Source organism: Astyanax mexicanus, chromosome 19, assembly GCF_023375975.1.
Source record: "Astyanax mexicanus isolate ESR-SI-001 chromosome 19, AstMex3_surface, whole genome shotgun sequence".
Taxonomy (NCBI): domain Eukaryota; kingdom Metazoa; phylum Chordata; class Actinopteri; order Characiformes; family Acestrorhamphidae; genus Astyanax; species Astyanax mexicanus.
Window position 1 is genome coordinate 23,533,824 of NC_064426.1, and position 23,077 is coordinate 23,556,900.

Consider the following 23,077-nt stretch of genomic DNA (forward strand, 5'->3'; position numbering starts at 1 on the left):
AAAAAGAAAGAGAGGAAGAGACGCTTGCTGCACATTGCTTACTCCATCTCAGCAGACAGAGAGGGTCTGAATGAAAACTGGCATGAATCAATCAGCCTAATATAAAATTCTACTATTAGAATCTTTATTTAGTATTATGTATAGACTAAGGCCCAATCCCATTTCACCCCTTGGCCCTACACCTTACCCCTACCCCTCAGTTAACCAGTAGATAAGTTACTGAACTTTAGTGCTCCTGATGACGTATCGGGTGGTTGAAGGATTGTCCCAATTCTTAGGGTGGAGGGTTACACTCAAAAACAAGGGGTAGGGGTGGTAGGGCCAAGGATTAAATGGGATTGGGCCTAAGCCTGGCTGAAAAGCATGAGGAAGAACCAAAAAGAGGAATCAAGACTCAAAAAGAGACAAAGGTAAATGAGAAGGACCTCAGTAACAGCAGTGCTTCAGCAAGTATGCTCTTCCTTAAATTGTCTGTTACTGTTTTACCCATCGCCTCTGATCCCACCCACTGCACACCACCCACAACCCCCACTCCACGGCACTCCTCCTCAATGGCCAGATGATTAATATGGAAAAAAAAATAGTCCACTACATCAAAGAAGTGCCACAAACTTTTCAGCAGCATTTTCCCAAGTCAATAAGGACATTTCTTCGGCACCATGAATGCAAGCGGTTGAAAGTTCCAGGTTAATGCTTAAGGTGTATTGATATCTTACATCCTATTTTCACGCCCTGCGACAATTAAATAGCGATGGAGTTTACGAATGCATCTATGCCGATGGGCGTGGTGATCTGGAAGTGACATGTGCTCAGGTACATTTCTGGTGATTACTATCTCAGAAACAGAAAACACAGGTGCGCCACTAGATGTAAAGGCCGACAACCGTCATTCAACATTCAACCGTCTACAAGACGTTTATTGCTATCTTGGCAGTGCAGGTGGACCATGCGTGCCCACAGTACATTAATCCCAGATTGTTACACACACAAGGAGATGGCTCGTAATTTGTCATCCAGTCCCTTCAGACTCTTCTTTATAATATAATTCAAAAGTTGAGCTTACATTGGAATTAAGATTGCTGAGTTTACATTTACATTAAAGGAATTTAGCAGATGCCCTTTTCCAGAGCGACTTACAACAGTGCCATATTGTTTACTTTAAAATATCCATAGCTAGTTTGTAGAGGAGCAAGAGATACACCAATGTTGATAATGTTTAGAGCCCTCTGAGAATTTGTTTTTAGAAACTATTTGAAAAGATGAGTCTTCAGTCTGCATTTGAAGACCGCAAGTGACTCTCCTGTTCTGACACCCAGTGGAAGTTCGTTCCACCACTTTTTTTTTTACTGTGGGATCTGAGGGAAGCCGAGCCGTACTGGAAGCTCTAAGAGATCTTGGTACAGATCTGGCTTTGACCATCAGTGCCATCAAGTAGGAAGGAGCTGGTCTGTTTTAGGCTTTGTAGGGCAGTGTCAGTGTTTTGAATCTGATCTTTTTGAATAGGAAGTTAGTGGAGGGAATGCAGCAAAGGAGTCACATAATTGAACTTCAGTAGATTGAAGACGAGTCATGCTGGCGAGTTGAAGAGACTTTACACCAAAAATGTTAAACCTTGGGGCATTCTCAGAACATGTGCAAGAAAGTACCAGATGCTTCACTAAAACAGAAAGTGCATAAAGAAGAAGCAATCTATAAACGAGCCGCCAACAGTGCACCACGCAGTTTAGATTTAGGGGGTGTCAGTGTGTCTCTGCTATCATAACAATGTAAAAAATTACACTTTTCAAGTCTTGAGGCATGCAAAGGGCATGTTCTAATTCTCTTAATTAATTGTAGGTGTGTGTTGTGTGTAGGTAAAAGGGTGAAATAAACCAATCAGTATGTCATTTGCCATTCCCTTTAAGAGCCAGGTGCGCTCTGACTTTGGCGGATTGGTATTTTAATGTCGCAGCGTTTCTGCGCTGCTCAGCAGAGGAAACTTACCTGCTTGTTCACGCAGTGAAGGTGCTTTTACAGGAACAGCAATGTCATTTAATATAAATAACAGACCTCACACCTCACTTCCAGACCATCACTACCATCACTGTAGATATATATTTATAATCTCTTTTGCTATTAAATCGATGCAGGTGCAAGCCATGAAAATAGACTGTTTGCGTGGAATAAGATAGCAATGAGCATCGCACTGTGCCTTGCATAGGGTGTAAGACAGAACCCGTGGTGCATAAATTAATGCTTGCAAGGTGTCCAACAGTATCTAAACACAACAATAATAATTAATTTACTGATGGTTTTCTGGTAAAGGTTTCTAATAAAGTGGCCCAAACCAAAGCAGCAAACAGCCTCAATCAGCCATTCTAATCAGGCAAACACGACCCAAAGCCTAGTGACCAAAACACAAGAAATGAGCAAATAATGAGAGCACATGGCCTACTTGACTTTTTTATTAGCAGGCTCTTTATGAGCTGAGAGATGGAGGGAGGAGGAGAGAAGAGAAGGAAGTGGGGATGGGAAAGAGAGGCGTCGAGTGAGATCTGTCGGTTCATTCATAAAGCTCTATCGATCCATGGTGGGAAAAGAAAAACTGCTAAGAAAGAATTAGTGTGTCTCTTTCTGTACAGCGCAGCAGAATCACACACCGTCTGACAGAAGCATCCGCCTCATGTAAAACATGTCAGCAGCTCAGCACAACACAATTTATTAAACATATGTGTGTGCACATGCTTCTGTGTCCATACTCAACACAAATCAAATACATTTACATCATTTAATTGGAATGTCTTAACAAACCGTTGTTTCCTGAGCCAGGTATGTTAGAACAGTAACAGCATGCATGCATTTCAGCATGTTTTAAATGTAATGTGTAATGTATGTGTAATGCTCTGACGTAAAAACTATGTACAGTATGTCATAAATAATAAGAGCATAATGAAGAACCACTGAAAAGAACCAAAACTCAAATGGAAAAACTACTTCAAATATAAAGAAGAATCACAGAAAGGAACCGAGATTCAAAATATTAAATATATCCAAGAGCATAAAGGAATAACCATTAAGAAGAAAAATGAACTCATAATAAAAAACTTTAACAGCATGAGGAACAATCACTGAAAAGAACCAAGACTTAAAGGAAAACTCTTTATGAGCATAAGGAAAACCACTGAGAGAATCCAAAAATCAAAAGAAAAGACTCTCTAAAAGCATGAGGAAGAACCACTAAAAGGAACCAAGACTCAAAAGAGGAAACTCTCTAAAAGCATGAAGAAGAACCACTAAGGGGAACCAAGACCCAAAGGAAAATCTATTTAAGAGCTCAAGGAAAACCACTGAGAAGAACCAAGACTCAAAGCAAAAAATATTTAAGAGCTTAAGGAAAACCACTGAGAGAATCCAAAACTCAAAAGGAAAGACTTTAAAAGAATGGAGAAAAAACAATGAGAGGAACCAAGACTCAATAGGAGAAACTCTCTAAACGCATAAAGAAGAACCAATGAGAGGAACCAAGACTCAAAAGAGGAAACTCTCTAAAAGCATGAAGAAGAACCAATGACAGGAACCAATAATCAAAAGAGGAAATGCTCTAAAAGCATGAAGAACCACTGAGAGGAACTAAGACTCAAACGAAGAAACTCTCTAAAAGCACGAAGAACCACTTAGAGGAACCAAAACGTAAATAAGAAAACTCTCTAAAAGCATTAAGAAAAACCAATGAGAGGAACCAAGACTCAAAAGAGGAAACTCTTTAAGAATATTAAGAAAAAACAATAAGAGGAAACACACAAAAGAGGAAACTCTCTAAAAACATGAAGAAGGACTAATGACAGGAACCAAGACTGGAAAGAGGAGCATGAATAAAAAACACTGAAAGACTCTAAAAACTGAAAGGGGAAACTAGACTCAAAAGGGGATATGATTGAAGGGAAGAACTAATGATAGGACTCTAAAAGCACTTTTCCACCGATGTGAAACTGGCACCATTCTGGTTCGCAAACCTAATTTTGAATAATTTTGAAATGTTTCCACCAATAAAAGTAGGTTCTAGAACCAAGCACGCTCTTTCACAGCAGGAATTGAAGAATACTGGGTCCATTAGCGCATACCGTGACGACATCTATGGGCGTTTCCGTTTGTATAGGACCACTGTCGCTGTGCAACGCCCTCTGTTGATGACATGTGATGTAATGTTTTGACAGTTCCACTAAAACTGGTGGAAAGCGGGCTGGTTTACTAAAAAGCACCACGGTTCTTATAAGCCCAAATGTAAATGTGAGATCTTTTGGTGGAAAAGTGCTATAAGACAAGAACTTAGAGTCAAAATTGCAACATTCTTAAATTATAAGAAAAAAATACTTAGAGGAACTATAAGTCTAAGGAATAAATTCCATTAAAGTTTAAAGAAGAAACCACTAAAATGAACCAAGACTCAAGAAGAAGACTTTCTCTAAGGACATATAGAGGAAATGAGAATATTCTGAGAGAATGAGGAAGAACCACTGAGAAAAACAAAGAACATTGTAGTAACTTAGAATTCAGAACTATCTATTATCAATAAATCAACCTAACTGAGCTGATTTTTTGTCTTTAGTTTATTTTTATTTCAGCCATTTCGAGAGGAATCAGTTATTTTTGACTACTAGTGTAAGTTATTTTATGTTAAGTCTAAACAAAGCATATTTTGTTTATCAATGTAAAAACAAAAATGTCCAAATACAAATCTAGATAAATAACTGGGGGAATAAAAGGGACAAATAGCTCTGATTTATGTTTTTTTTTTTTTTTCTGAAGGGCTCAATTGCTGTTGGAATTTTATAACATACATAAATATATACATATACGTATATGTGTGTGTGTGTGTGTGTGTGTGTGCAGGTCTTATGTGTTTCATATGAGCGTGTTGATTTAGCCAACAGCTGAGCTTTGAGTAATGAGCAAATAAACAATGTTATTGTCTTTGTTGCCTGTTGGTTTAAAAAATCATTGTCTAATAAAAGTGACCAGAGCAATCGGTCATCAGATAATGTGGCTGGAAAGAAGAGGGAATAAAAAATTCACGACTGCAATTTCCCAGTCCAGGTCCATTCTCTCTCAGTGCCGTGGGAAACGCTGCTGTGAAAACACCTCACGGGAGATGCACTCTGGGTAAATTTAGACTGATCTCTGGCAGAATGGCTGCAGTTCCACAGGACCTGTGAAGATCAACAGTATCAATGGCTGCGGTCCATTCAAAAAAGGCAAGACCGCGAGGAACATCCGGTTCTTCTGGTTCTTCTGCTTCTTCTTCAAGGTTACCCTTCACAACAATGTCATAACGGTCATATAGCCCATCGTGTGCACTGGCTGTGTGTGCTCTGTGTGTGTGGAGAAGCGCTAAAGGATTTACTGTAACAGCAGTGTCACTCAGCAGGTCCTGTTAAGGAGCCCCCCGTCCAATCATAACCGCTCTGTCCTCAACCATTATGTCACCAGCAGCCAATCAGAAGGCAGGGAGTGCTTGCTTTGTGCAACAGGGGTTGGGGGAATTGGCACAAAACAAATGACTGTTACAACAGAGCTCTCCATGGTGCAAACACACACATACACACTCTTACACAAACATGGCATACCCACGCATGCCCCCCCAAAACCGCACACAACTACACACCAGCCAAACCAATGGCTCATAGGTCACTTCCTCAGGCAATTCTTACAGATTGTACCCTGCACATTTCCACCAGTGTCCGGCTCCAGCACCCTCAGGAATCGTAATGGTGAGACGGTGCAGTGTCTTCAGTCTCCTCTTCCATTACCCACAAAACACCCCGCCAAGTGCAAGACACTGCTTTAAAGAGGCAGGAAAAATGAGTTGAGTAATTGCCCGATGGTGTGATTGGGTGGCCCCATTGTTCATTTAATAGAAAGCCAAGGACCATTACGAAGTCTCATTTTAGCCAAGCCAATTTAATGTGCTCACTCTACCTCTGCAAATGAGGCCGATTCTCAGGGCGCCAAAAATAAACCACACACACATACAAAAACACACAAACCCTTTAACATATACACAAGCATATGCTTACAAATTTCAATAACAGGCAGAACATATGCTAGAGGTGTGAAAAAGCAGAAGACAGGCTGTTCACACCTACCAATAAATTGGGTTTTAAATCCAGAATGTATCTGGATGCACTCTGGATTCTGACTACACCTTTCACTATGAGTGCCTTCACATGCCTTGTGCTTTGATTTTTTCCAGTCTTAATTACTTTGGGGCCTATCATACACCCTGCGCAATGCATGATGCAAATGTTCATTACTATCTCATACCCCGTCAACAGTCTTTTTTTAACTTACCTTGAGCCTGCGCCGCTAAAATAGTGTCCGAGTTGGGCGTGGTAGTCTGCAAGTGAGGTGTGTTCAGGTAAATTTGTGGTGTGTTGTTATTTTGGTGGTGGAACACACAGGTGCACCACTGTCTGAAATGATCCTAAACAACAGTTAATAGATGGTTCAGATTTTCTGACCAATTACCTGAAGTCAAGGCAGGCCATCACCAGCCTTTCAACAATCAAGAAAAACTGAAAATCCAAAACTGGTGTTTTTTCGAAATATGACTACCCTTAGTGTGGAAGAGTGAATAAACAAGGGAGCCAACAAATGGCAGGTTTAAGTTCATTTTTATGCTCTACTAATACATAGAGATTAACATTACCTGAGATAACTCCCCTAAGCTCTAGCATTTGTTTGTTTACCAAAACAAATGCATACATTTCAATCAAATATAATTTGAGCAGTATTGCTGTGGTACATTTAGGGTTAGAATGGCACTACTGAGGTAAATATATTGTCCTTGGTTGGTATATCTGTGGAATAATTAAAAAGCATATGAAAAGTGATAAAATTAATGAAACCATGTTCGGTATTCAGCCAAAAATGTTCATTTTGGTGCATCTACTATCACCAGCACCAACTTCAAGCAGAGAACTCGAGAGGAGGTACAATTTAGCAAATTAATATGCAACGCTAACAGATATAATAATCCCCATGACCTCCAGATGCCCAATTTCACTTCTTTTCTGCCTATTTTTCCCTGTCTATTGTTTAATGTGTTAATCGCCTGTCTCAACTTCCTGGTCTAAAAATAATTGGTCCAAAAGTCTGGCAGGTAGCATCCTAGGACTTGTAGCCATGGATGTCCAGCAGACTCCCAATAACAGGGCCACTATTAGACAGCCGCGCCACCCAAGAACCTATTCAGGGTAGCTCAATACTAACTCTGAATTAAACCAAATCAAACTGAATCAAATGTTTACAAGGACTAAGATTTCATGAATTAAAGTATTTAGGTAGCTGTTTATTAGTCACAGTTCTCTTGGTTCATCAGTTAACAAAAACATTTATTTGAGTGGGCATTAAAATAATCCTTCAAGCTACAGTGTTACTACATTTTAAAGGGCAATAGTTACTGCTCTTGAAGTTTATTTTCACCTCATATCCAAAGTTTTAAGTAGTTTTATTATTTGTGTTGAATAAATGACTCTGCACCCAGGATCAATTCTGGGCTCATCTGGGGGACGAGTGCCTTTTCTCAAAGCTGTGGATCGATTGCATAATTCCATGTGTCTCTTTTCTGAGTAAATAATAGCTGTTTGCTGTTGTTTTTCTGTTTTACTGGGACAAAAACACTCAAAGAGTGAGGAACACCAGCAGGAGCTCCTCAGATAAAGTGCCGCTCTCATGTTTCTCCAGGCAGGACTGAGGGTTTGATTCCATATTACTCCGGTATGTTAGCTTGTTATGCTAACTCTCTAGCGTTAGTCAGCGAGCTGTGCCAGTATGCTTCTTCGGCAGTGCTGTTCTACACATCACTCCACAGCACCTCTAGTGGTATGGCGTATGCGAAAAATGCATACCGGTTTTAATTTACTCTCCGGTATACCACCCGGCACTGTACTGAATAATTTCCAAATGACTCCTTAATTCAATCTAACTGGATTGCTATGTGGTCTGAGACCCCCAAAGACCCGAGACCCCCTGATACCAGCCACTGTTTGTTTTAGTCACTGCAGGGGACGCACAGGAGCTGCACTAGTTGACATAATTAAACCCCATGTTTCTTCAGGGTGGTCTATATTCTGAGATTTTTGAAGCTGAATAAAGCTCACTGTGTCTCTGGCGGTTCAGATTGGGGTTAGAGTGTGTAAGCCTGAGGATCTTACCGGATCTTAGCATAGCTGAGCCACACACACACACACACACACATACAAACACGTCCCTGTGTCTGCACTTCAAAAGCCAGCGTGAACACTCAATCACACTGGAGTAAGAACCGCGACGTCTCATACAAATCTGCTTCTCTTCCTGTCTCTCTCTCTCTTACTCTCTCTCTCTCTCTCTCTGTCACACACACACACACACACTTAAATGACATGCATAAGGGTACACTGCGCTGTGACAGGTGCTTCACAGAGGAAGAAACGGGGATAGCACTGAGAGAGACAGAGGGAGAGGCAGAGGGAAACAGAGCAATTTATTAAATTGGTCTCTGCTATCATGTCTCTGTTTAATCCCTCCTGTCATCTACACTGCACTTCTTCCGGCCAACTAACACTATCTCTGTAGGTAAAGTGTCATATTACACCAATACATCCTCTCCACCCTGTCAGGCCTAAGAAATGTTCCCTCTGCACACACACACACACACACACACACAGATTCACACTAGGGCTGTAAGATAAATCGTATTATTATTGTTTTTGCTGTATAAGTGTTCATGACAAACACACTGAAAGAGCTGCGATAACATCATATCCTGTGTGCTTCAGCAGAGGGAGCTCTTCACACCAGAGGCTGTAGGTGCAACTGCATACTAAATTCTATAATTTAACTACATATCTACTAATCTATTACAGTTTAAGTATGTAGTATTAATAAAAGGGTCAGTCAAATTTCAGTAGCCTCAAATATATTAGATACATCCTCAGAGCTGATCAGTTTTTCATGATGGTTACACTGGACACTATCCCCCATCTAAAACAATATTTAAAAAAATGTCAAATAACAGCGCAAGTGCAGAGGAACCAGCATTGTTGTGTGTTGACATAACAATGCTTTATTACTACCTGCTAGTACAAAACAAATTAGTATGTTAATATTTAGTGATTTAACTTGCCACATGATTAAGAGTAGAATAGAATATATACTGTATAATATTAGTGTGTAGTAAGCGATTGAGACTCACCCAGAGTTCAAAATGAGGCTATAGGCAGAGTAGCGTAGATCGACATATAGCAAGGCAAAGCAAGGTAAAATGAGATGGAGTGAGGTGGAATGAAGTAGAGTGAAGTAGAGTGAGTGTGTGTAGTATGCAATTGGGACGCACCCAGAGTTAATAATGTGGCTAGAGGCAAAGTGAGGTAGATCAACATATAACAAGGCAGAGCAAGGTAGAGTGAGATAGAGTGAGGTACAGTAGAGAGAGATACAGCAAAGTGAGGTAAAATGTGGTAAAGCATAGTAGAGTGTGTAGTATGGAATGTGTGGACGCACCCACACTTCATAATGAGGCTAGAGGCGGAGTGGGGAAGATTGAGATAGAGTGAGGTGGAGTGAGGTAGAGTGAGGTGGAGTGAGGTAGAGTGAGATAGAGCAAGGAATAGTGAGGCAGAGTGAGGTAAAAAGAGGTAAAGCTTGGTAGAGTGCGTAGTTTGGAATTGAGACACACCCAGAGTAACGAGGCTAGAGGCAGAGTAATGTAGATTGACATACAGCGAGGCAGAGCAAGGTAGAGTGAGATAGAGTGAGGTGAATTACAGTGAAGTAGGGCAAGGTAAAGTAAGGTAGAGTGAGGTAGAACTAGGTAAAGTATGGTAGAGTGTCTGTTATGCAATTGGGATGTGCCCAGAGTTCATAACGAGGCTAGAGGCAGAGTAAGGTAGATCGACATATAGTGAGGCAAAGTGAGGAAGAGTGAAGTAGAGTGAGGTGGAAAGGCGTAGAGTAAGGCAGACTGAGGTAGAATGAGAGAGCAAAGGGAAGTGATATAAAGTTTCTTAAAAAAGCCCTTTGCATTTTTACTGTAGCATCGTAGGTTTTAAATCATGTGAAGCTTTAAACTACAAAGAAAAAGAACATCTCTTCTGTTGGAGCTAGCATGTTGCTAACACCACTTTACTACTTTGGAAAAGCGAGCAGGACAAATAGATTTTTAAACAGATTTTCTATTCTTAACACCATCAAACACTGTACACATGCATCATTTTGTTGTAGGTTGATAGAAGCCAGCTGATCAAATAGAATTTATTATCAGCTCAGTTCACAAAAGAAGCCCAGTTGTTCACAGTAGCAATGCTAGCAGCGTGGGAGCAGCATGCTAGCAGCATGGTAGCGATGCTAACGGCACAGTAGAACAGCATGTCTTTCATTGGGCTTAGCATGCTGCTAGCTTCACTGTGGTACTTTGGTAAAGAGAGCGGGGAAAATGGTATTTGAGAAGACATTTTCACAATACACAACAGTTAGCAGCAGATTTTAAAAACTGCTATCCAAATAACCAGGAAGCATGCTGGAAAATGTCAATGCGGCATTTTAACAAAGTTTGAAGGTCACTTAATCAGTCAGAAAGTGAAAAGCCTTTTCTAAGTCAGCCTGCTAAGTGTTAAAAGAAGTTATATGAATACTTTTATGGTAGAACCAGCTTTGAGTGTAAACCTTTCAAATTGGTAAAGAACCTCAAGACCAAATCTCAAAAAAAAAAAAAACAAGCAAATTAAGTTCTTGTTTTTTTAAAGAACCCTTCCTTTGTAGTACCTTTAATTTTAGGAGTGTTAATGTAGAAGTGTTTAAAGCTCAATCTTCTACGTGACTCGATTTTAGTGTTTTTCCAGGAATCAGAGGTTCAGGAGCTCAGCATGTTCATGTTTTTCACCATCAAATCTTCCCAAACACATTTCATGAAACAAACACACTCATGGATGGGTGCTCACATGGAACGTGGAATGTGGGCTAGGTGGGTTGAAGGTGAGCATGGGCTATGAAAGAGTTTGTCCATGAGACCCAGATGGGCTTCCCAAATAGGCTTGTTAGTTGAGCCACATATAGGCCCAAATGGAGCACATTTTATTCCCCTTAGTGACATCCATAAGTGGAGCCAACATAGAACCCATGGACAAACCCCCCTGGTCATAAACACCCCATCTGAGCAATGTCTGCACTCTGAGATGGCACTTAGTGCATTGTTCTGAGCACACCAGCAGTTTCATCTTCAGTTTTTCTTTGATCAAATGTTCTTCTTTCTGTCTGTCTGTCTCCTTTTCTCAGTTTGAGCTCCTTAATCAGCTCAACATCCTGTCATTCCCAGAACAAACCGGTCACCTTCACGCATCGGATAATTGGAGGACACAAACACCTGTGTAGGTTCTCAGATCTGAAGCGAGAGACGAGCTTGATGTTCTCCTCTGATGGAACATGGAAGATGGCAGCCTTTAGTGCAGTTTGGTGCTACAAAGTGCTCCAAATTAGCATGTACACGTAAGTTCATCCAGGCTTATAAAATGTTCCCTCTGCTCACCTGTTTTCCACACCAATACACACACAAATACAGGCTTAATTCAGTCTGATACGTACATGCCTCCAACAGTGCTGCTACTAACACAGCCCCACTGACGCTAAACCGACATTAAAACTACAAATCCCAGCGCAGGTTGCAGCTCTGCTGCAGTGTAATCTGACAAAATACGGGTTTCTTCACCTACTGACTAAATGAAAAACAGCAGGCACCCCTACGGGATATATCAGCATCACACCATTCATTTCTTCTTACCATTCTTCCCCAATCAGCAAGCTACATGATGTATCGATGTAGGCCTATAGGGATTTAGCCTTTTCCCATTATTCCCTCCCATTACTCATTTTCAGTGGTGAGCTGGCTGATAATCGGTACCAATTCTGGAACCATTATCAATCTTGGAATATTACAATGATGTATTCTCCGTGGGTGATATGATGGAATTCCTCACTGAGCAAATTAATTAGCAGATAATAAGGCGGAGGGGTTGCTTTGTGGTCATGTGGACAATAGCTCATGAAAAAAGAGAAAAAACACACAGTGGATCGTAAAGCTTTAGCACAGTAAATCTTTAGCACAATAAACTACAATAACTGCTAGTGCTTTTACAAATCAGCTAGTATCATTGAATGATTTAAACAATATAACTCTAATTATAGGACCATTTAATGTCAATGACATGATAAAACATATGTAATAATATATAATACAAATAATTACATGCAAAATAATGCAATTACACCCTTTTACACGACAATTAATAATAAGTGTCTACATTTTTCTATCTTTACCACAGTTCACTCTGTGTGTATAGAGCCACCATGATGGATGTCCTAGTCATTGAACAACTGACTAAAATAATGGTGTTAATACCAAAATAGTAAAAAACAGCTTTATGTGCCAACACCCCGGTTGCCGAGTATAATATATGAGTACGCCACGTTCTTGGATTCCAACCACATTTGGCCCAATTCCTCATCCCTGATTTCCGATTCTTTGTGCTATCTGGGTACCATATACTTAAAAAAATCGTCAGTGTGCCTTATGTATGAAATCTTCCAGTAAAGCCACTCTACTGAAGAACAGCATTATAAAATAGTTTCAGTAAAGTTCTCCACCCACTAACTGCAGTGCTAGCTCTTTTGCTGTTCAGAGGTGAGTATATGGGCCGTAGCCTGTGTGTTTACCGTGTTAAAACAAGCTACAAGGGACAAACCACTAGCTAATAGTGCTCGGGCTTACTGGAACACTCAGGGATCCTTAGTGTAGCATTGTCAGATGGTGTTAACTAGCGCTAAAGGCTGCTAACATTGGCCAACACTGCTGCTAATTGTGACTAGTGCTGCTGCTAACTGCACTAAAATACTGAAAATGTAAGCTTATTGTAAATAAATGGAAGTGCTTTACTCACCCAAATAAACAGTTTTTAGGAGGGAAATCTGTAGACATTAACATCCAGCATTCGTTTGACTTTAAAAGAAAATGTTTTTTTAAGAATGACAGTTTTGTTTATTTAGGCGCCCCCCTCCCCCCAGCAGCAAGACGGTGTGACACCCTTGTTCCTTACTATTGTCGCTTAAAATGCACCTTATAATACGTTGCGCCTTATAGTTTATTCAATATTGATTCCAGAGGTCCAGGGTTTAAATGCTGGACAATATAAAAGATACCCCAAAGATTAGAGTTAGAGTTCATATCAAGGTCAGCTAAAATTATTGAGCTCATATTCATATATTGTATAATTGTATCAATTCGATAGCGTAAGTATTGTGACAGGCCAACTGATTGCCCACTACAGTAATATAACATGCAGTTTTCAATAAATGTTAAACATTGCCACATTTAAGCACTTTAAGTCCTGTGAATAATCTATCCAACAAGCTCAAATTATATTAAGGTAAATAGTAAATTACCAGTGCTGTTGGGCAAAAAAATATTAATTAAGTAACTTGTTAATATTGCATAGAAAATATAAGATAAAATATTCTAAGCTGTAAACAAAATTGGCCTCTTTAGACTATAAATCATTGGTTAACAACTCACAGCTTGCTTATACCAATGGAAGTAAATGAAGCTTTGTAAACTGATGCAAACAATTTGCAATTTGCAAAGCCCTTGTCTGTTTAAAAGCAGAGCTGGAACAGACTGTACTACTGCACTCTCCACCACAGTGTTTCCACAACATTGCTTATTCAAACTGCTCTCATAATGACTTAAAAAAAATCACAAAAAAAAACAAAAAAGCACAGAACACACAGCATTACAAGTCTAAAAAGTGAAGCTCTTTCATTAAATTACAAATAAATTCAAAGACCATATCTAACCCCTCCTAGTCCCGTTACTGAAACTGATGGGGCCATTTACTGACATCCACATGTAAGGACTAATATAGAACCATAAACAAATTCCAAATGGGAATGTTACCTAGGGTATTGTGTGGACAAAAGCAACCAAACACTAGTTTCTAAAAGTCAACAGCTTGTGTGAATGGCGGCTCACGTCACATGGCAACATGTAGCTCAGTGAGATCCAGACAGATCTTGTATTGATCATTTCCACTATTTAAAGGTGCATCCATCACAGCCCTAGGTGTACACTTGTGCCAACAGAAAGGGTTAGTCTGGAGTAGAACCTTGTAATGGACTGGCGCCTTGCCCAGGGGGTATTTCTATCTGGAGCCCAATAAGTCTGAGTAGACTCTGAAACCCCAGGGGAAAAGTCCAGAGGAAGTCCAAAAAAGACAGATGGATGAATGGATGGATGGATGGATGGATGGATGGACAGTGTGAAGAAGCAACAAAAGAGCACAAGGTCAATATGCATGTAAAGGGAGGAAGCTCCATACGGTACTTGGTCATCTATCATCAGAACCTGACCTCACAGGTGCTCTTCAATTGCTGTATGCAATCTATGCAATCTCCTCACAAATTGTTGTCTTAATTCTTGCCAAAAAAAAGCCCAAAATAAACTGCTACTGCAGTAAAGGAGGTAAAGGTCTTGATAAAGCCATTGATTTCAAAAGAAACACTGGAGGAACAAGGGTCTACGAATGCATAATAAATTTACTAGGAAGGTAACAATACTGGGTACTGTGTTGTATTGTACTGTATTGCATCATGCTTGGGTCAGGTTGTTGATTTTTGTTTAAAAGCATTAGATTGGGGCACCTCAAATCACAGGTTTTTTAATTCTCAAGACTTTAAAATAATAATGTAAGAACAATTTAAGGCACATTTTCAAGTATTACAAATGCATTTTGTTTGCATGTTATTGGCTTAAAACTGATTACATCGTTTACACCTGGTCAATTTATTCATCTTGCGTATCAGGATTATATCTGGATACAGATGACAGTGTTAACACACCCAAGGTGCATTTAAAATAGATACAAATCATATAGCTCAAATAAGTTCAGAATGTGATCTGAGACGCAACAGAGCCATGTTATAGCAATGTAAAGAGCATGTTTACACCTAGTCATGTTGTATGTTTAAATTATCACAAATGCAATTGTAAACACATCCAAAGTGCATTTAAAATAAATACAAATTGCTCAAACCAGATCAGGATGAGATCTGAGATGCAACTGAGACATATTGGGCCCTATTTTAGCAAGTTATTGCGCACCTGTCAATTGCTAAACTCGCAGCTGGATTTAGGGCGTGTCTGTGTGTAGCTCGAAATGCACAAAAGGCATGTGCTAATTCTCTTAATTAATCCTGGGTGTGTTTTGGGCGTAACGTGAAATAAAACAATCAGTGTGTCACTTGCATTTCCCTTTAAGAGCGAGGTGCACTCTGACTTTGGCACATTAATATCTTAACAGCATGGTACTTTTGCAGAGGAAACTGACCTGAACGTTCACGCTGTAAAGGTACGGCAGCAACTCATTTAAGGGAACAGCAATATTATTTTACTCTTTATTCTGTTTATTGTTGATGTAAAGCTGGATTTACGCCCATTTGTGTGTGTAAGAAGCGGGGGGGTGTACTACCGCCAAGATAGAAACACAGCATTAGCTATCGGTGTAGATTCATTCTTAAACAATTTTAACAGCGCTGGCACAAGGCGTGAAAATAGACTGTTGAGAATCGCGGCGTGCCTTGCACAGGGTGTACGGTGGGGCCCATTATAGCAGTGTAATACCACGTTTAAACCTGGTCACTTCATACCATCTTGAAAATCAGGATTATTTCTAGATTATTTCACTGAGTGCTCAAACCACTTCTGGAGATGCATTTGAGCCACATGTTATACTGTAGCAGTGTAAACAATCCAGATACAATTCACATGACAACACCAGGTGTAAACAGGGTCGATGATGGTCCATACAGAACAGAACTGGTTTAATACTTTTTAAACACTCCTGGAAACAAGACACACATGCATGTCCACTAAGAACCATGCTCCAGATATATGCCCACGCAGATAGACTGGGCCTAGCATAACACTGTATGCCAATGCACCGTCTCCAACTCTCCGTCCTTTCATGACGCCATCCCTCCCTCTTTCATCCTGCAGCTTTCATCCTTCCTCTCCTCTTTCATCTCCCTGCTCTCTGCTTTCCTTCCACCTTCTGCCTTCCTGCACATCTTTCTTTCTTCTCTTTTCCTCTCTCTCCTTCTCTTAGAAGAGTTCCATCCATCTCTGCTGATTTCTTTTTATATCTTACACCTCCGTGCTTTCAAGTCTAGTTAAATGAAACAAAGAATAGGGCTAAAAAAGAGAGTAGAAGTTCCTCTCATCTCATTGTTTTTGTGATCGGTAGTGATAGTCTCCTCCCCTTTCTTCCTATGTTTTCTCTACGTCTACCCAATCCTGTCCTCTCCGCTAATCAAAGCAGCTTTTGGTCCCAGAGAGACTGTGAACAGGTAGAAGCATGGCCCTTTGTTGCTCTACTCTCTCTCTCACTCTTTCTCTCTCTCACTCGCTTTTATCAGATGTATGTAACCACATGCACCCATATACATCACAACATGTGCTATATCAGGAACACAATACCAACACTAGGTAGAGCATCCCATTGCTCTCAAAATAGCTTCAACTCTGCTTGGACTTCACAAGATGTTGAAATCATTCCTTTGGGATTCTGCTACAAGTTGACATGGTTGCATCATACAATTCCTGCAGACTTTCCTGCAGGAGCATTCATGCTGAGAACCTCCCATTCTGGATTCAGATCCAGGGACTATAAAGGCCACTGAAGAACACTGATCTCATTGGCTTTTTTGCTTTTCCACTCCAGGAACGAGCGGTTCTGAGCACAGAGGGTAACCACTCCAGTAGCTTTTCCACGTGAATACGGTTCAGCACGGAATGCTAAAAAAATGCTAAAAAAACAATGTGACTTCAGTTTTCTAGGCAGCACAGTTAGTAAATCTAAATTGAGAGCAATGGAACCATTTAGTGGGAGGACTTAGAGAAACTTAGGCATCTGTCTATTGGCTAGCAAGACCATGCGACAAGGCACGGGCATCGAAATGCTAATGCTTTGTTAGCAATGTGGAACAAGCCCAGTTGCTTGTGCTTGGCATACTAGCACTGCAGTAGCCCTGTTGGGAAAACCAGTAGCTGGTCTGCTAATGCCGCAGTAGCAATGCTGTACGAGGCCCATGGCCGGTGTGCTAAAGACGCAGTGTCGATTTAGGACAAGGCCAGTAGCTGGCATGAAAACTCACAGTATGCTGTGTAACCAGGCTAACAGATCCAGCCTGGAATGGCATAAAACGGCACAGCACAGCCTTAGTAACCATTTGCCCATGCAGTGAAAAAGAAACCATTGTCATATTCATGAATCCAGTCCTATCATGCTGAAATTAGCTTTATTAGATGAATAACTGTAGTCATGAAGGGATGCACATGGTCAGCAAAATTATTCAAACAGTGCTCAAGCAAACAGTGTTTGTACTGTTGACACAAGACAAATTGGGTCCACAAACTCAAATTTTTGACCCTACCATCTGTGTGAAATCAATCTAATCAATTCTTGAGACCAGGTTAAGTTTTTTTCCAATCTTATACTTAAGATCTTAAGCCTGTGCTGACTGCAGCCTCAGCTTTCTGTTCTTGGTCACCATAATTAAACCCCAATGTTGTACTCACTACAGTTGTGCAGAGTGAAAGTGGAAATCTAAGCTATCAAGCCTTTCTGTCAGCTTGAACCTATTTGGTAACCATGGAACATTGCAAAGGTATCCATCTGCAGAACTGCAGCTCACTGGATATGTTAACTCTATAATAACATTCTGAGAACTCTAGAGACTGTTGTGCTGAAAATCCCAGGAGAGCAGTTGGGTATAAATATATATACTCTCATAAACAGTGGCATATATTTATGTACTCTTGTATTTTCTCATATACACATACACACTACAATGAAAAGTACTGTGACATCTACTCATTTGTTGTTTCTTCTGAAATCAAGAGTATTAAAAAATAATTATCCTGCTTTTGATGGAGTAACTGCTTGATCTGTCCAGTGAAGACTTTCAACTAGATTTTGGAGATTGCATTCAAAGTTGGATGATCATTACCCACCTCATCCTCAACTCCACAACTCAGTACTGATCATTCCAGAGAACACGGTTCCACTTTTTACACCCATCTAGCTAATGGCTAGCATTAGGCATGGTGCTCTAATAGTCACTGACATGGCAAAAGTCATGGGATAGCAGTATGTTAATGGTTCATGAAGGGAGATCTTGGAAGTAACCACATATCTTTATACATTGTGATGTGTTATCTTGTGAGTTAGGCTGAACGCCTGCTATTGTGCTCATGGCAAGGCAATGTAAATCATTGGAGTTCAAATGAAGTTCGATAGTTGATGTCAGAAAGATGGAACATCCCATTTCTGAAATTTGTCATAGAAGGCATTACCACTCACAGTGGACAGTGCAGTGTGTGGTAATGATCATGACCAGCAGTGGCAAAAATCATGGGATATTACACTTATTCATATTCAATGTACAATGTACATCAAGAGCAATCCAAACCTTTGTACTGTTTGTGCATTTAACCACAATTCTGCCCATTATTATTAAATATGCATAAAGACATTTTAAATGTACTTTATTAACAACAAATAGTATCATTTTACAGCATTGCCATGTTTTGTCTTCAATGTGTTTTGCACTGCTTTTAAAGACAAACACACATACACACATGCAGTTTAGATACTCTACTCACACACCCTTTTCAAAGACACTGCCTGCTACCAAAGCCACGCGAACAAGGATACACCTGCGCCTACACACACAGACACACACACACACAAGTTCTGCTGGGATTCCCAAGTGTGTGGCAGCTACAGCTGCTGTATCTGCTACCATCTCTCACACCAGCATTAGTGCACACAGCAAGGAAATGTTCTCTTTCTCTTTTTCACTGCCTCCAACACACATACACACACACACACACACACACGTACACACACCCTTCACATGGTGCATGTGTGCACACTCAGTGCGGCATCAGTGTACGCATCTCCTCTCCTCCTCTCTCTACTCCACCCCTTCCAGCCTTTGCACATGCATTCAAATCACCAGATCCACACCCACCCAGCCAGCAGCTCACACACACCACACACTGTATACATATATTAGGGGTGTGTCATATCACATCGTACACAATAATATAATTACCATTTTTAAACCACCATTAGAAGATCCATATTAGTACTTTATATGCATCTAGGCCTGTCACAGTGACTGCTTGTGTTTATGAGATTCACTATCCCAGAAATAGAGTGATATGATATAATGATGGCATAATAATGTAAATACACCCTTTTGAAAAGCAAAAATCTGATATATTAAAATAGCACAAATTACATAAACATAAGTATACCATGGCCATATATTTGGTTTAAGCCAAATTATCATAATTATCATCATAAGCCTAAATGCCTGCACTAGGAAAATACTGTGCACTTTCGTTTTATGGTGGATTTCTTTTGTTACATTACATCCTTTTTAATGTTACACTATTTATTTTCCTACATTATATATACATTTGGGGTCTTGGTCAGTTTGGGTCTTGGTCTGTAATCTGTAAAATAATAATATTAACATGATATGAGTTTCTCTGATGAACATATTGAAAGAGCTGCAATAATATCATGCCTCAAACTAAAATTGCACTACCCTCATTAGGCACAGAGATAGTTCTTCATAATGCAGACTGTGTTAACATGACATAACGAAAAGGAATAAAGTGTGTATGGAAAATATAGGGTATCTCACGATACTTTATTATCACGATACATTGCCCACAATAACGTAAAAAAAAAAATTGGTTGAGGATCAATGATGAAAAAGCTCTGGAATATGGATCGTCACAAGCCATCAAACAAAGCTGAATGTTTGCACCAGGAATACCAAAAGGTCACCCAAAAGCAGTGTGAAAGACTGGTGGAGCATGCCAAGACACCTTATTTCACCAAATATTGTTTCTCAACTCTTTATTAGTATTGTTGAATGAATGTATACTGCATTTCAAGACACCCAAGGACGCTTTACAAACACGCTTTACAACATTTACACACTCAGTCATCCACACACACAGCCAGTCACACACAGCGTAATCACAACCGGAAACAACCATCCACCTGCATCAGGCACTAAATAAATTAACTCAGCACAGAGTGCTGAAATATATATGGGCATACAGTCAAACACACACTCACACACATATCGTCACTATCCAATAGAAACATTTATTTCTGAAACAGCAACTTTTCAGTTGAGAGATAAATCCTTCTTAACTTTCAATGGAAGTCAATGTAAAGCTAGTTTACTTCAGGTCATTTTGGAGAATTTCTATTGGTCCATTCATCAGTGAATCGACAACTAAAAATGTACAAAAATGAGATACTTGTTATTATTGAACAGCAACGATATACACAAACACCAGGACGGTTTATCCAATTTACCTGATCTCACACAGACACAAGGAGAACATCCACCCAGATTGGGACTTAAACCCCAGACCCCAGCACTGGGAATTGAACGTGCTATCGTGCTATCCAACCTGTTTTCTTTGCATAATTTATTATACGTCAGAAAACACTGCATCTTTTTGTTATTTTAACATTTTTCACTTTCTACAAATAAATGCTCTAAATGACAATATATATATTTTTTATAAGTATTTTATAGAATAAAACAGCAATAATCAGTTCACTTAAACATATATCTATAAAGATTACAAGTGGTATATATATATATATATATATATATATATATATATATATACATATACACACCCCCACCCATACTACATCCACACACCCACACCCACCACCCACCTTTCCAGCACCTCACCCCCACCCCCCTCTCTCTCCCCCTTCCAGGAACACACACACACACAGTGAGGTGAAGCCACAGCACACAGGCAGCAGCAGACAGAAAGAATGAAGCTCATGTGAAGCACAGTAATATAATTAAGTAATTAAATACACAGTAATAATAACAGAGAGACATGCCTTGGGATGGTGCATTTCCCATAATGCCGTGTCCGCGCGCCGCTGCCGCCGCCAACGAGAGAGAGCCACCGGCCTCCTGCTTCCTGATCCACCTCTTTTCTCTCCACCTCCCTCCTGTAGCCCTCTCTCTCTCTCCTCTTTTCCGCTCTGTCTCTCCTCCTCTCTCTTCTTCTTCTTCCAACCGGCGCGTTCACTTCCTCCTCTCTCTTTTCCTCCTTTATTTCCTTTTACTCCTCTTCTTCTTTAGCACGTCCTTCTTTTATTATCTTCTCTTCTTCCCTTTGTCCCTCTCTCTCTCTATCTCTCTCCCTCTCTCTCTGTTTCTCTAGCTGTAGCTCTTCTCGCCTCTCCTCAGCACCGCCCGCGCCTCAGCGAGTGTGAGTGTGCGAGCGAGCGCGCGCGCGAGAGAGAAGAGAGCGCGAGAGCGTGCGTGTGCGAATGCGCGCGCGGGCGCGCGTGTGTGTGTGCCTGCCCGCCTGTCAAGGGTATGAGGAGCGAGCCTGCGCGCGCGCGAGCGAGCGTGCGTGCGTTTCCTCAATGTCGAGGAGGGAATGCCTCTGCCTGCATTATTAGTGTGCACGCGCGCGTGCGAGCGAGGTAGCGTGCGTGCGTTCGTCTCCGTGTGAGTGCGCGTGTGCGCGAGAGAGGTGGTCTCGTCTTTGTTAAGGTGGTCAAGCAACGCACGCACAGCTCGAAATGAGTAAAAATATTAGCTCATGATCAGCATGCTCTCTCTCTCTCGCTCTCTTTCTCTCAGTGTATGTGAGTGTCTCTCGCTCCCTTTCTCTTAAAGGTGCAGCCTCTTCTCTGCAGCATTAGAAGCCCCCTCTCAGTGTGTGTGAGTCTCTCTCTCTCTCTCTCTCTCTCCCTGATTCCCATTCAAATGGCTTAATTAGGATGAATTGTAATTAACAGCAGTTGCCAAAGCAAATGAATGGAATGCTGGAAATGAATAGGAATAATACTCAAGACGAATCCCAATCGCTTTATTTTTTACCAGGAATGTCAAACACACTATACACACACACACACACACACACACACACACACACACACACCAGGAATCTGTGTGTAACATGAACAAACAAAACAGATCAAGATAAGTATACTGTAAAATATAAAATACAGCATTTTATTCTACCATCCAATCAGTCTTGCATTCAAGAACCAATATGTATCATACATTTTGTACTAACTGATAAATGATAAGGGTGTTTCATTAGATACAATCAATGTCAAAATCACAGTGGGCTAGATGGTAGGGGTGTGACGAGATCTCGTGGCACGAGATCTTGCGAAATTTAAACATAACGATATTTCTCTTTAAGCTTTAACCTGTCTCGCGGGGGAAAAAACAGTTTAGTGTGGACTTTTTAAGAGGGATCTGGCAACCCAGTAGCAGCGAGTGTGGAGGCTGAGCAGTGAGAGCAGCTCTCAGCAGAAGAGGAAAATTTGGGCATTTGCATAGAACAGAGGTCACTAATGGGCAGACTGCGCTCCGGGTCCGGACCCAAACCTACTGAGAAGGATTTAATTGTATACGTGCTTTGGGGCGCAGTAAACTCAGAGACCAATCACGTGTGGGGTAAGATCACCAAACGCTCTCTTCAGTCAATCAGATCTGTGCAGACACGGTAAGGGAAAAATAAATAAATAAACACACCGCTCCTCACGCGGGATCGAATCCGTGTGGTCAGGGTCGCGGTCCCGCTGCTCCGGCTGTTGAATTGGGACGCGGCCGTGAAAAAACGCCTTTATAAGGAGATAGGGAGCACGAGAACGGGTGAAAACTAAAGTCACGCCGAGCGCGACAGAAAGACAGGCGAGGTACGTATACAAAATCTGGCCAGAGAGGCAATTATTATTATTATTATTATTATATATTTTTTCATCATTCAGTTCGAACAACCTTACAGAATATAGCACTTAATTATAACACAAGTTAACAATCGGTCCGGCCCTTGGCCTGTCGAAATTTTCTCTAACTAGACCATACTGAATTCTAATTAAATACCCCTGGCATAGATCTGGCTGCATTTTGGCTTTCCAGTGGA

The 23,077-nt window shown here is 40.7% G+C and overlaps 1 protein-coding gene across 9 annotated transcripts in view; it reads right to left on the reverse strand.

Moving 5' to 3' along the window:
- si:ch211-278a6.1 (SRC kinase signaling inhibitor 1) overlaps positions 1-21,763 on the reverse strand; it is a 271,162-nt gene extending 249,399 nt beyond the window's left edge. For 8 of the 9 annotated variants that reach the window (XM_049467593.1, XM_049467595.1, XM_049467590.1 and 5 more), the window contains exon 1: positions 21,024-21,763. In XM_049467593.1, coding sequence (XP_049323550.1) covers positions 21,024-21,045 — 22 coding nt within the window. In that variant the 5' untranslated portion in view covers positions 21,046-21,763. The remainder of the gene's footprint in view (positions 1-21,023) is intronic. The other variant, XM_049467599.1, reaches the window with a different exon arrangement.
- Between the last annotated feature and the right edge of the window lie 1,314 nt (positions 21,764-23,077).